The sequence below is a fragment of the Megalobrama amblycephala genome, linkage group LG1 (genome assembly GCF_018812025.1).
Source record: "Megalobrama amblycephala isolate DHTTF-2021 linkage group LG1, ASM1881202v1, whole genome shotgun sequence".
In the NCBI taxonomy this organism is placed as follows: domain Eukaryota; kingdom Metazoa; phylum Chordata; class Actinopteri; order Cypriniformes; family Xenocyprididae; genus Megalobrama; species Megalobrama amblycephala.
The window spans coordinates 16,776,365-16,790,895 of record NC_063044.1 but is presented as its reverse complement, the minus strand read 5'-3'; the positions used below and the strand labels follow the sequence as shown (position 1 = coordinate 16,790,895).

Below are 14,531 nucleotides of genomic sequence, written 5' to 3'. Positions count from 1 at the left end.
CCATAATGCTTTGAGCTGATGATGAATCAGAACAGACTCTACCCATAATGCTTTGAGCTGATGATGAATCAGAACAGAGAGACTCTACCCATAATGCTTTGAGCTGATGATGAATCAGAACAGAGAGACTCTACCCATAATGCTTTGAGCTGATGATGAATCAGAATAGAGACTCTACCCATAATGCTTTGAGCTGATGATGAATCAGAATAGAGACTCTACCCATAATGCTTTGAGCTGATGATGAATCAGAACAGAGACTCTACCCATAATGCTTTGAGCTGATGATGAATCAGAACAGAGAGACTCTACCCATAATGCTTTGAGCTGATGATGAATCAGAATAGAGACTCTACCCATAATGCTTTGAGCTGATGATGAATCAGAATAGAGACTCTACCCATAATGCTTTGAGCTGATGATGAATCAGAATAGAGACTCTACCCATAATGCTTTGAGCTGATGATGAATCAGAATAGAGACTCTACCCATAATGCTTTGAGCTGATGATGAATCAGAACAGAGACTCTACCCATAATGCTTTGAGCTGATGATGAATCAGAACAGAGAGACTCTACCCATAATGCTTTGAGCTGATGATGAATCAGAATAGAGACTCTACCCATAATGCTTTGAGCTGATGATGATCAGAACAGAGAGACTCTACCCATAATGCTTTGAGCTGATGATGAATCAGAACAGACTCTACCCATAATGCTTTGAGCTGATGATGAATCAGAACAGAGAGACTCTACCCATAATGCTTTGAGCTGATGATGAATCAGAACAGAGAGACTCTACCCATAATGCTTTGAGCTGATGATGAATCAGAATAGAGACTCTACCCATAATGCTTTGAGCTGATGATGAATCAGAACAGAGACTCTACCCATAATGCTTTGAGCTGATGATGAATCAGAACAGAGAGACTCTACCCATAATGCTTTGAGCTGATGATGAATCAGAATAGAGACTCTACCCATAATGCTTTGAGCTGATGATGAATCAGAACAGAGAGACTCTACCCATAATGCTTTGAGCTGATGATGAATCAGAATAGAGACTCTACCCATAATGCTTTGAGCTGATGATGAATCAGAATAGAGACTCTACCCATAATGCTTTGAGCTGATGATGAATCAGAACAGAGACTCTACCCATAATGCTTTGAGCTGATGATGAATCAGAACAGAGAGACTCTACCCATAATGCTTTGAGCTGATGATGAATCAGAATAGAGACTCTACCCATAATGCTTTGAGCTGATGATGAATCAGAACAGAGACTCTACCCATAATGCTTTGAGCTGATGATTGTAACGATGTAGCGGTTCGTACAGTTATTAATCAATTTATGGATGAAATATGAATATAATAATTCATAAATTGATTATGAATAAATTATTATTCATATATCGACCCAACGGGGAATTAAACATATATTGTGAATTGATTACAACGAATTATAATCAATTACATATATGATTAGTTCTGGTTTAATAATTATTTAGAGAAACTGTTAGTTTGTCCAGCAAATAAGCTCCTCATAGAATATTATCAAAGGAAGGGTTTTTCCTATGGCCATTAGAAAAAGACTTCCTCTTCTAGCATCCAAACGTAGCAAAGATATAGGATCGAAACGTTAAAGTGACCTGGGTTTTATGAATGAGCAGGAGCACAATAAGCATGAAATGTAATGCGTTTTTAATATACGAAAACAACTACCGAGGTTATACGTCTAAATATATACAGAGGATATACACATATATATATACAAGGGGAAAGTAGAAAAGGAAGGAAAGAGAGAAGGCAAGTAGCAAACTTACAAACAGTCCTTGAGCCAGCGCGGAAAACAGTTTCCTTATCTAAGATTGAGAAACGGCAGTATACTTGCATTGGTTGTGCATGTCGGATTTCAGTTTAGCGCTGGTGCAGTTCGTTGGCTTCTTCCGTTCCGCGGGAAGGTTTGAACTGAGGACTTGAGAGTGAGTTTCGCTGGAAGATGGCGGTCCGAAGGTGAGCGCGATGGCAGCGCGATGGCAGCGCGTGGTCACCGGAGACGTCCGAGAGGGACGTGCACGAGCAGACGAGAGACAATCGGGAGAACAACCAAGAGATTGTGCGTCTTTGCTTTTATGACAGATAAGCCGACACACCTCCTTGAGGTGGGGTAGCCAATAACATGGGTGCAAAGTTGGCGGGAAAGCTTTCCCTTTGTTTTTGTCTTGCAAACTCATTTGCATGATTTACAAGGTTGGATTAGTGTTCATTTTCCTTCGAAGTACTATTAAAAATAGTACAATGCATTTGTCAGCAGTGTGACATACATTATGGAATAAATCAGATGAACAGCTTTCAAAAGAATCTAGACTTGACATATAAACGAAACATGTAGAAGAAGTTATGGTTTACAGACAAAATTACATTAATAGGAATGAAACTAGAATGGCTACAGTCATTTAAACTCTAAAATCTAAACACTAGGAAGCATATATGCACTTAAAATATAGCGGGTACACTTTGGCACAGTCATATCTTGAGAATAACTGTACATACCATCTCTAGGCATGTTTGTATATGTGTGTGTGTCTGTGTGTGTGTGTGGGGTGTGTGTGTGGAATTTGTCTGGTCAGTCTCTGGCGCTGAGTTTCTTGCCCACAACCGGGGGTTGATCCTTTGATGTTCCAAAAGCTAGGAAATTGGGTCCACTGTCTTACCTCGCCCAGGCCACAAAGATGTCAAATGGGCTCATCTTTGCAGACTGGTCGGAGCCGACTTAGTGATTAACGAACACAGTTCATCAGGTTAAAAGCATTCTGAAAACTCCAAAGTTTATTGATTGTCCTGATACATGTGCATATGCTACATGATGAATCAGAACAGAGAGACTCTACCCATAATGCTTTGAGCTGATGATGAATCAGAATAGAGACTCTACCCATAATGCTTTGAGCTGATGATGAATCAGAACAGAGACTCTACCCATAATGCTTTGAGCTGATGATGAATCAGAACAGAGAGACTCTACCCATAATGCTTTGAGCTGATGATGAATCAGAATAGAGACTCTACCCATAATGCTTTGAGCTGATGATGAATCAGAACAGAGAGACTCTACCCATAATGCTTTGAGCTGATGATGAATCAGAACAGAGACTCTACCCATAATGCTTTGAGCTGATGATGAATCAGAACAGAGAGACTCTACCCATAATGCTTTGAGCTGATGATGAATCAATGTTATAGAGTCAATGTTATAGAGTCTCTTCATTACATTAATACTGAAATATCATGACACATTAAATTGATGAAGAACATGTGACTGTCATCAGTCATGTGATGTTCCTCTAGTGTTTGTGCTCCAATCATAAGTCAGATATGAATTGATGATGAATGTGTGAAATGTCTGAATGCTGTATGAATCATCTGCTGCATGTGAAATATGATCATTCTGTATATGATCATCATCAAATATGACATTCATCATCTCACTTCATTAAATATATTTACTGTAACTACTGTTATTTATTATGGATCATAAATCAGTTATTTTATTCACTAAAACATGTGTGAAAATGTGCAGACTTTTCTGAAGTTATTTGAACGCGCCAACGCGTTTTGCAGGATTTTTTTCACATTGCAGCAAAACAGACTTAAAATACTCCGTCATTTTTTGTCATAGAGACATAAGTACTATATCAATTGAAACTATAGAATGTCTTCTTTTATTTGTGTACACTCAGAGTAAAAACACAATGTTGTGCTTTTTGTAAAATAAAGAAAACTAACATGATACGTGATCTCTCCTCTCCCTCTGAACGAAGTCCAATCTGATAGTTCTCAGAAAATGAACTGTAACTTATGAATACTAATGACAAAAAAATGACACTTATGTCTAAAGAAACGTTGAAATGTCAGGTTTTAAATCGTTTAAGTCAAATCAAAAACAAACATTCTGTGTTTATGTAATCTATATGAAAAGAGAGCCATGTCAGAAGTCTGTGATTCAGCTCATTATCCGCTAATGCGGCCACGCCCACGGAGCCAGCGCTATTCAGACGCAAATTCAGAGGCAATACATGCATTCATCGTCTCAATCGTGTATTTATTGTCTTGAAAAGTGTTTATTTGGATGTTAAAGCAATGGTTAGCGATCTGTAGAAGACATGCCGTTAGTTCCTAGTTCCTTTTCTTCTTTATATGAATTTGTGGCCTAAAGGTGTACAGAGAGCGCCCTCCGGCTGCAAGTATGAATTAAAAACACCATTCCTGAAATGTCCTCTTCTTCTTTAGAATAATTTGTGGACTAAATGTGCACAGAGAGCGCCCTCCGGCTGCAAGTATGAATTAAAAACACAGTATCCAGCACTCATAGTGATGACAATAAATATTACTTCTCAGTATAGAAAACTGACATAAATATATAAGAATCCATCAATATTTCTCCAAATGTGCATGCTTTTAAGCTAAAAGCCTATATGAAATGCCATAGAGGTAACATAATTGTTCAGACACTTTGCATCACAGAAATACATTATATTTTAAAGAATATAATAGAATACCATTATTTTAAATTGTAATAATATTTCACAGTATTGCTGTTTATGATGAGCTGAGACATTATTACAGAGGGGTTTTTTCACAGCCTACCTGACTGAAAGGCCTCATTAATATGCAAGTCATTTCAGGTCATTATTATGTGATTCTTTTGTCTTCTCAGGTGTAAATGGCCCATTATTCATGCAGATTCACGCCTCCACGCATACTGTGTTTCTTGTCAAAAAGTGTCTTACAAAAACTAAATCAATATATTGTGTTATATGAACAAGTAGGCATTATAATTTTTACATAATTCTGAAGCAAAAACTCTAGTCTACAACCTCCAATACCCAGAAGTCTTGTGAACACAGATTTAATATATATTTTTTGGCCTTATTTCAGTGACTTAAGTTTTTTGTTTTTTCATTAACCACGCATAAACATTATTCCTTCAAAAATACAAACATGTACATACATGTTCCTCACATATTATTGTAGCCTAGTTTGTGCTGAATACAGTGTAATGACACTTTTGTCATTTATATGTTTATGAACAACTGAAAAAAGCACAAATGTCAGGGCATGTCAAAACTTCTCCAAGCCCCAAATCAGCCTCAGACTCCAGAGGGTTAAATGAGATATAATGCAAATATGACTGTAGCTGAAGTATTTGTGTCAATACTGTATTAGAGCCCTGCACGGGCCACAAATCTTGGCCCTAGCCCGGCCCTGGTCCGAGACGCTCAGGCCCTAGCCCAGCCCGTGTCCGTCAGCTTGTCAGAATTTTTGGCCCGAGCCCGACTGGAGCTCTTTTTTTATTATTTATTTTTTTTTTTTTTATAAATCCTCTCCCTAACGCAGCCTTTGTTGCAGCCATTAAAATGTTCAGTTTTGTTTTTATTTGCAAAGTAGTTGTAATCCTTTTCATTTCTTTATTAAGTTAATTTAGAAAAATGTTTGGAGGACTTCTTTGTTTATTAAATTGAAGTTTGTTTCTTATAATGACGACCGCAGCAGCCGACAGTGAGTTGAGCACGTTTGATCAGTTTAGACTCTCAAATCAACACTTGTTCAATAAAAGCCATAGATATAAAACACTAATATAAACATATCACAATGTTAGTTTAAACATTTATTAGCACTACCACAGTAAAAAGCTACTTTTTTCAAGCTGAGTCAGGCTGCTCTGCTGCTCGAAACAGCGTGCGGAAAACAAAAACAACACTGGCAAATACTTCATGAAAAGCGAGACAACATGCTACAGCCAGAAGAACACTCTCATAGAGAAAGAGAATCGTGAGAGAAAAAGCACGGCATTCGCATTAGAAAGTTTTATTTAGGAATGCTCGTAATTGACTAGTTAAAGGTGCTCTAAGTGAAGTCACGCATTTTTAAGGCCAAAACATTTTTTGTCACATACAGCAAACATCTCCTCACTATCCGCTAGCTGCCTGTCCCCTGAACACACTGTAAAAAAACGCGGTCTCTGTAGTCGCCACAAGCTCCGAAAACGGCAATAAAAACAAACGGGTGCAGCCTGGACCACTTAACATAATTAACATGCTCCAGCCAATAACCGAAAAGCAGCGTCAATACGCAAGCTACTTACATTTTAAATGCGCGTTCATGACTGTTTCAGGAAGCACGGAGGGGAGGGCCAGGAGGAGGAGGAGGAGGAGGAGGAGAGAGGGTCTAGCTAGCCTCTGTTTTGTTTGACAACACTTTGAACGTCCACAGGAAGTTACTCCGCTCAGAATCGCTTAGAGAGCCTTTAACTGTTAACCAAGAAGTTGGACCAATTAATACTATCGGTTAGACGGTTTAAACAGAACATATAGCTATAGACAACAAATCTTATAAACGGTAGCCTATTCAGAACAGAACTATAACGAAAAATAAAAGAACATGTCGCCTACCTCTCCATTTCGGCACAAATCCAAATGTTTCCATATTCGTGATTTGAATGCTAAACTATTATTTATTATGTAAATTATAGGCTTTGTACTTCGCTCGCGTTCCAACAATACATCCTTCACATGTGCTTTTTAAGTGAGTTGATCAGGTGAGTTACCGAGCAAGCTTTGTTACATCAAAAAAGCGAAACATATGGAGCTGGTTAAGCGATGCAAAGTCCAAAATATATTCGTTTACAAATCGTGCACTTTGGTAAAAAAGCGTTTTGAAGTCATAACATAATATTGTGCAAGGAGACGTGAAAACGAGTCTTTATTAATGCATAATCTGACCCCGTGATCATAACCGTGTATGAAAACGATTAAAAGTTCATTTCTGTTGGAAACTGCAGTGATATGTACGTATTGGCACGTATTTTGACGACTCGCTAAAATGTTCCAACAGGTACGTCTTTCCTATGAGACTAGGTTGCAACCGCTGTTTTCTTAGGGTCTGTTTCCATGGTGAATCATCGATTGAGAATTGAGAATGTCTTGTGTGTTAACCGGGAACATACTCTGGGTTGGCTGAACTTACTCCTGGACGAGTTTTTGGAACCAGCATACCTCAAGTAAGCAAGGTTTGGGTTAATCAACCGAGAATTCAGGGTATATGTGACGTTAAGATAACCTTGCTTTCTGGAATACCCCCCTGGGCCATTTGGGGGTTTTCAGTTATTATAGTGATTTTAAAAGGAACAAAACAACTGTGATGATGTCTCCATGTGACCTCTATCCATTTATTTATTTTTACTTTTTAAGGGTTATTTCCAAATATATGCCAATATTTGTCACAGACACGCCAGGCTCTACACTCTCCCAATCACAACGCACTCCCTCTCCTGAGTATTAACAAGCCACACCTGACACGCATTAGCACTCATCACCACCGCAGCATATAAGACACTTCAGAGCATTCAGGCACTGCCCGGTCTCGTTAACACGTACCTACCTGTTATGCTCACCTCAAGGACTCTGCTAACCTCTACTTACCTGTAAAAACTGCTTCATAAAATACTGACCTATGGAGATTTAAATGAAATGATTCCAGACCTTCAGCTTCAGTAAGTGACAATTAAACGTCAAATAAGGCAATTATTTGATCTTTTCAAGTAATTATAGCTGTCTAACACAAATCAGATGACTTTCTGTGTCTTCTTGTCCTGCAGACGTGAATCAGTGAAGAAAGATGGAGTCTGTTTTATGTGAAAATCTTCTGGATGCTCTGGATGATCTAGAAAAAGATAAACTGAAGAGGTTTAAATGGCACTTAGAGAAACATTACTGTATTAAAAAGACTGATCTGGAGAAGGCAGACGCTCTTGACACAGTGGACCTGATCATGAGGTGTTTTGGACCAGAAAGAGCTGTGAAGATCACGGTGGACATCCTGAGGAAGATGAACCAAAACCATCTGGCTGATAAGTTGGAGAAGCAACACAAGCAAGGTAACAGGTTAATGTTAAAATGAAATCTGTTTAAAAAATAAAAGTGAAACTGAAGAATTGATTTTTCTGAACACACTTCAGTTTTCCTGCACAGACACGCCTCTCTCTGTGTCTCTGACGAGCAGCAGCGGTGCGCTGTGTGAGAAAACAGCTTTCTCTCTGAGAGCCCGTCCACACAGAGATGCGTATAGATGTATCCGTAAAGATTTTGTATTGTATCGGTGTTTCGTCCAGACAGATCCAGTGTTTTGGGAGCCTGGAGACACTATTTTTTTTTAAACCGGGTCCCAGAATGGATAAATCTGAACACTACATGCTTGTGTTCGTGCCGCAGAAGCTACCGAGTCTATAAGCTCTACTAAAGTATGTATACAGTGCGCAAGGTTTATGCACATACTCCAAGTATTACCAAAGATTGTATATAATGGGGAGATGAGAGGGTCTGTATCTCTTACCATTGGAGAAAGTGTAACGACTAACTTAATCACATGCTCACCTCTCAGCCTATCGTGTATCGTGTATTCTGCCTTCTCTTAAAAAAATACATTTTTATCAAGCTAAAATCTACATTTGAAGAGTTTGGTTCCAAAACGCAATAACTCCATTTTGATTAATTTGAGTAAAAAGGTGTTTTCTTTACCAAGAAAGTGGCAAGATGAAAACCACTATTTTCTGTTTCAAACTTTCACATAGCATCTTTTGGTTATAAAAACATAAAAAATTCAAATCTACATTTTGATTTTAAAAAGTTTATTATAAAAACGTATTATTTTTTTCCCCAAAATGCAATAAATCCATGACACTTTTTTTCAAAATGCAATTAATCCATCAATATAAAAGTTATTTTTCAAATTGAAAATACACAACAAAGTAAGTTGATTCATATACATGACAGAGTCTCAACTTTGCCAATATTTATCTTATATACAGGCATTTTACTAAAAATACATTCAGCCGTCGCTCCCAAAATGAATCTTGTTAAATTATTTGTCATTACCGATTAAAGAGTATCTGGCGCCACCGCACGGTTAAATAAACACATTTGCCGAGTACATTGGTATTAAAAACGGCTTTTAAAAAAGCCTTCAATGTTTACAGTCGTGGAATGGTGCGCTGTGATCGGTTGAGCGGATATATCGCATTCTGCAGAGAAGGGAGACTGGCGTTTGTCGCGTTTTGGAAAGAAAGGGAGAAAACATGACAGAATAACACGACGGATATCGCATTTTGTGCAAAATTAATAAATGACTTTTCAATACCGACCAGATCAATACTGATTTTGGTGGAAACTCAATTTTTTGAAAATGGCGTTTATCGCGTTTTGGAACCAAACTCTTCATATAGTTCCCAACGAAAGTATTGTTTAGTGTAAAACATGCTGAAGATTAGCAAACAGGCTGTGGATTAATTAAATGATTAGCTATTTCCCCACAAAAGCTGTTTAATCAGCATAGTGAAGCCTCTCATCCATTGACTTCCATTCAAAAAACAGCCTCCGGTCTTATTCCCTGCGTACCGCGGGGGGGGGGGGGGGGGGCGGAGCGTTAGCGTTAGCTGTTACACTTTTTTGGCTAAAGGTTGCAGGCCTTCCAGTGGCTTTGGTATTACACCAGTTTCATACTGCAAGCATGAGCAGCGTGTTTTTTCAGCATGCATGTTAGCCAATGGATGCATTCACACCGGGAGCAGGTGCGTCACGTGAGCAGCAAAGTGAGGGTTTTCTGTGCCGAGTCTATTTTTGCTTCACTTCTCACGTTCAATTAAAGTGAAAGTACACTTTTGATGCACAATATAACATAATTTCACACAGAAAGAGCTCAGAATGCATATATATCTTTCCAGCCATTGTTGCCTTTAATGTTGGAAAAATTGGAAAGATTTTTAAAAACATGACAACCTTTTAAATCTTTAAATTTTGAGAAATCACATGGCAATTGTAAGAGGGGAAAAGTAAAACAGGCTAAACTGGTTGATCCTGGTGAACTGAAGGAGAGAAGAGATGGACTCGTCAAACTCTGGTCACTTCTAACAGCACTAACATGAGTCGACTGAAGCACATATTTACTGTTAAAGTCACACATTTACATACTGTTGATTCTACTGATACCAGAGCTGAACGAATATCTCATAACAATGTGTTTTAAGAAGTTAAGATATCAGTATTTAAAACATATTTAATTAGATCTAAACTGTGGCTTCCGTGTTTTCACATTAGTGTTCATAATAAACAGTAGAATTATAATATAGGCTAATCAATGATTGACTGATCAATAAATGTGTCATACTCGGTGTCTCTTTGAAAAAGACTAACAAGGAGGTCTGAGATTAAAACTATTCTTCTCTTTAATTTCTACGGTGACCGGGAGGGTCCACGACATATAAACTCGTGGGAACGTGATAAGTCGTGGATCTCGTGGACACGACATAAGGATGTTGTGACCTCAACAAAACGATCTCGTGGCCACGCGATGTAAAGTCATGTTGAGGGAACGACATCTATTTCTCATGGCCACCATGAGTTACATGTGTAAACAATCTGCACTACCATAGCAACCTGGAACTATCAGAAATGGATAAGATTATAATAATATTTATTTTTAATTAAGAAAGAAGCACGGAATTAAGAAGTGATTATAGTAACATGTTGCCAATTGTGTTGTGTGCGATGCCTACAGCAGCATTCGAATGAAGTTTATCAATAAATATTAGAATATGCCGTGTATATTTTTATCACATCCAACAGTCTTTTAAATCCATTCACTTATTGTAATTTTTTTATTTCATATTTTTACATCATTTATTATTATTATTATTAGGCTATCATTATCTGTTAAATGTTTTTTATTTATTGTTATGTAGCCCTATTTGCGTTATTTTCCCCTTTTCGTGTATCCTTTCTGTAGGCCTATATTATGTTGTTAGCTATATTTTGTAAATACTTTAAATGCCAGATCATGCCAATAAAATGTGACTTTATGACTGTATTGTAGCCGTGAATATAGGATAAATGAGCGCCTGTTATCATTTGTAGACCCTCGTGCCCGTGACAGCATTTGAATGAAGTTCGAATAATTTATTATTATTAATTGGTTGTTAAAAGAATATTTAAGCTAAAAAAAAAAAAAGTTAATCCATTCACTGATATAGCCTAGACAAAAACTTAATTTTGTTCATCATTTTATTCAGGTTTAATAGGCATAATAATTTAATAATAATAATAATAATTCCTTACATTTATATAGCGCTTTTCTGGGCACTCAAAGCGCTTTACATATTGAAGGGGGAATCTCCTCAACCACCACCAATGTGCAGCATCCACCTGGATGATGCGACGGCAGCCATATTGCGCCAGAACGCCCACCACACACCAGCTTATTGGTAGAGAGGAGACAGAGTGATGAAGCCAATCAGTGTATGGGGATGATTAGGAGGCCATGATGGACAGAGGCCAATGGGTAAGTTTGGCCAGGATGTCGGGGTTACACCCCTACTCTTTTCGAAGGACATCCTGGGATTTTTAATGACCACAGAGAGTCAGGACCTCGGTTTAACATCTCATCCGAAGGATAATAATAATAATAATAATAATTATTATTATTATTATTATTATTATTTATTATTATAAAGACACGATCAGATTAAAAGGCTGTGAGATGGGATGGATAAATGTTCATTATCATTAAGTGAAGTTTGTTATCAAATTGATAATAACAAACTTAATTTGAATGCTATAGTGGCAACATCACGCGCAATGTAATAAGCTATAAATAGCCTATTGCGCGTGATGTTGACTATATAGACAGCATTCAAACAATAATAATTTCTTAATTCCGAAATTAATTTCTTAATTTTATCATTCTTAATTCCAGGTTGCTCCCGGTCACCGTAAATTTCCATGTTATTTCTCACAGTTTGCAGATTTTAAGGGTTGTCACAGACGGTTACATTCCCTCTCTAATCAGATCTGTGATCAGTTCATGTCTACAGAAGACAAATCAAATATGGCGACGTGTGTGACCAATAATGATATCAATCCCTCAGCAGTGGTTGGGTCAGGATTTAGGCTCTGTAAACAGCATTTCTCTAAATATCTTCTGTGTTGGAGGATTTCTGCATGTGTGAGCGATGGATGCAGGGATCATTTTCTCCTGATTATAATCACACCCTTCATGTCTGTTGATTTCCACAGGAACTGATCCCAGGACCAGGAATGACTTCCTACAATGTAAGTCACAGAGAAAACAAGCAGATAAACTCACTGAGTGTGTTCATGTTCTTCCTGGAGAAGGAGAAACTTTGACACAAAACACTGATAAATAATGACAGACTCATGAAATACAGGGGATAGGCTTTGTCTTTTTCTATCAAAACTTGTCTTTCTGCAGCACTTCATTAAAAGCACAGCTGTTTTGATCTCTATCAGAGACGCACAAACTTTTGAGTATTATTATTACAGAGACCGATCACACATGCGCTGCACAACAGACACGGAGCACGTGAACAAATGTGACGGAGGTGGTCTTTCTCCTCCGCTCTGTGATGTGGTTTGTATGAACACTGCGACAGACTCAGTCTCTGGCAGAACAATAAATGCATGAACACAAATGCTGGTTTAGTGTATTACTGCGCTATATAAATGTAAGGAATTATTATTATCATCATTATTATTACTTCTTTTTACTGCAGGCTGCAGAAATACAAAGGCATGAAACTCTAGATGGCGCAGGCTAATAGGTCCTTTAACACACCTGCTAATTATCACATCAATATCTATAGGTCACAGATGATTGGTTCCTGCTGTTTTAGTAGCCAATGAGCTGCGTGCCTAATCTTTAAATACATGAGTTAGCATTGCTTAGTAGCGCAGCGTGCTTCAGAATCATCTAAGATAAGTACATGGGTTTTACACTATATCGCTGCATTTTGCGTAGTCTGCTTTACCAGTTCTATGTCATATCAACAGTCTGTTTAATGCTTTGAGAGAATTACTTAGCATTTTAGCAGCTAGCGCATATGCATGTGTATAATGATACAGAGACAAGCTTGCTGAACTTAAACGGAAACAGGTTTCGCTTTGTATCACATTCTAACGAAGCTACAGCAAGTATTTTGTGCAGCAGCATGGATAACAATTCAGATAGCAATGGAGCGGATATCAACAACATAACATGGAACGCAGCAGACGTTGTGGTGCGTGCAGAGCTAAAGTTACCTGTTGCTATTGAGTGAGATGAGTTTGTGTCGGCTAATGAGTGATCATGCAATGTGAATATATCATGATTAAAATGCAAACAATGTTTTCATCTTATTTACATACTAAGTACATGAGCAGCTGTATTCGGATTTTATTGGGCATATACTTTTTCATACTACAGGACGAACAGCGATTTTGCAAGGTCGGTAAGTCATTTACATTAACACTGAAATATGGACATTAACTGGACATTAACACTGAAATATCAGGACACAATAAATGTGTGTTAATGACTCAGAATCACATGATGAAGTAAATGTTGAAATATTGTAATAAATGTTGAACTCATGTATATTGTGTCATGTGGTGTCGTTATGAGGAGCAGGAGTGACACTTACAGATTTAGATCCACTAACCCACTGAAAAATAACATCAACAATCAATTCATCAATTTAATCATTCAAACACAAATGGACATTTTTACACGCATCAATAAATACACACATTTAAAACTGTTTATTTGATTTATGTTTAAAACGTAGATTAATAAATCATTTTAAATCTCTTTTTAAAAGCTTTGGCCAATTGCTTTTCTTTATCCGTTTGTCAGTCGAGTTAAAAACGCCATTGGTCAGGACACACGTGGAGCAACCAATCAGCTTTCACCTCAGTGTGAAGAGCCAATCCTCTGTCACTGTGAATGCAACACGCGCTGTCATTGGACAGTGAGAACAACTATTCATTCATTCATTAAATATGAGAGTTGAGACACTGAGAATAAGTGTCTCAGAAACCTCAGCGATCATAAAAGAGTAGGCGAGTCAAGTCACCTTTATTTATATAGCGCTTTTTACAATGCAGATTGTGTCAAAGCAGCTTTACAGTGATAACTGGTACATAATTTTTGCTGCATAGCAGCTCTTAAAGAATAGTGTCAATGCAGGCAGATCAAAGCACTGTTGAATAAATGTCAAGAATACTGTTGAATATCAAATGTCAAGTGTCCCCAACTAAGCAAGCCAAAGGCGACAGCGGCAAGGAACCCAAACTCCATCAGGTGACATCAGGTGGCAAACAAGTGGCAAATAGGTGTTAAATGGAGAAAAAAAACCTTGGGAGAAACCAGGCTTAGTCGGGGGGCCAGTTCTCCTCTGGCAAACAGTGCTTTGTTACAATCAGGTTGCTATCATAAATCTGATAGGATCGCAACAATCAAAGTATTTATTTCAGTTCCATCCAGTTGAGGATCGTATTCATCACGCCGGTATGGACGGTTTGTTGAGGAACTGTGGCACTGGCTGTCGTGTTGATGATGTCTTCACAATGGATGATCTAGTTGACTCGATCTCTGCTGATACTTCAGGGCTGCGTTGTGGTCGTGTCCAGTTGAGGATCGTAT

General features: G+C 37.9%; 1 protein-coding gene across 1 annotated transcript; it reads left to right on the top strand.

The window, feature by feature from the left end:
- Positions 1–6,209: 6,209 nt before the first annotated feature.
- On the top strand, positions 6,210–13,649 carry LOC125264799 (NACHT, LRR and PYD domains-containing protein 6-like). The gene is made up of 2 exons (XM_048184560.1): positions 6,210–7,938; positions 12,128–13,649. Exons 1-2 carry the CDS (start codon positions 7,680–7,682, stop codon positions 12,256–12,258), a joined length of 390 nt encoding a protein of 129 aa, XP_048040517.1. The 5' UTR covers positions 6,210–7,679; the 3' UTR covers positions 12,259–13,649.
- The last annotated feature ends 882 nt before the right edge of the window (positions 13,650–14,531 follow it).

Bases quoted from the DNA above. Each gene is read 5' to 3' on its own strand.
- LOC125264799 (XM_048184560.1), top strand. From the start codon at position 7,680: ATGGAGTCTGTTTTATGTGAAAATCTTCTGGATGCTCTGGATGATCTA. The intron at 7,939-12,127 runs GTAACAGGTTAA...TGATTTCCACAG, and splicing joins GGAGAAGCAACACAAGCAAG to GAACTGATCCCAGGACCAGG.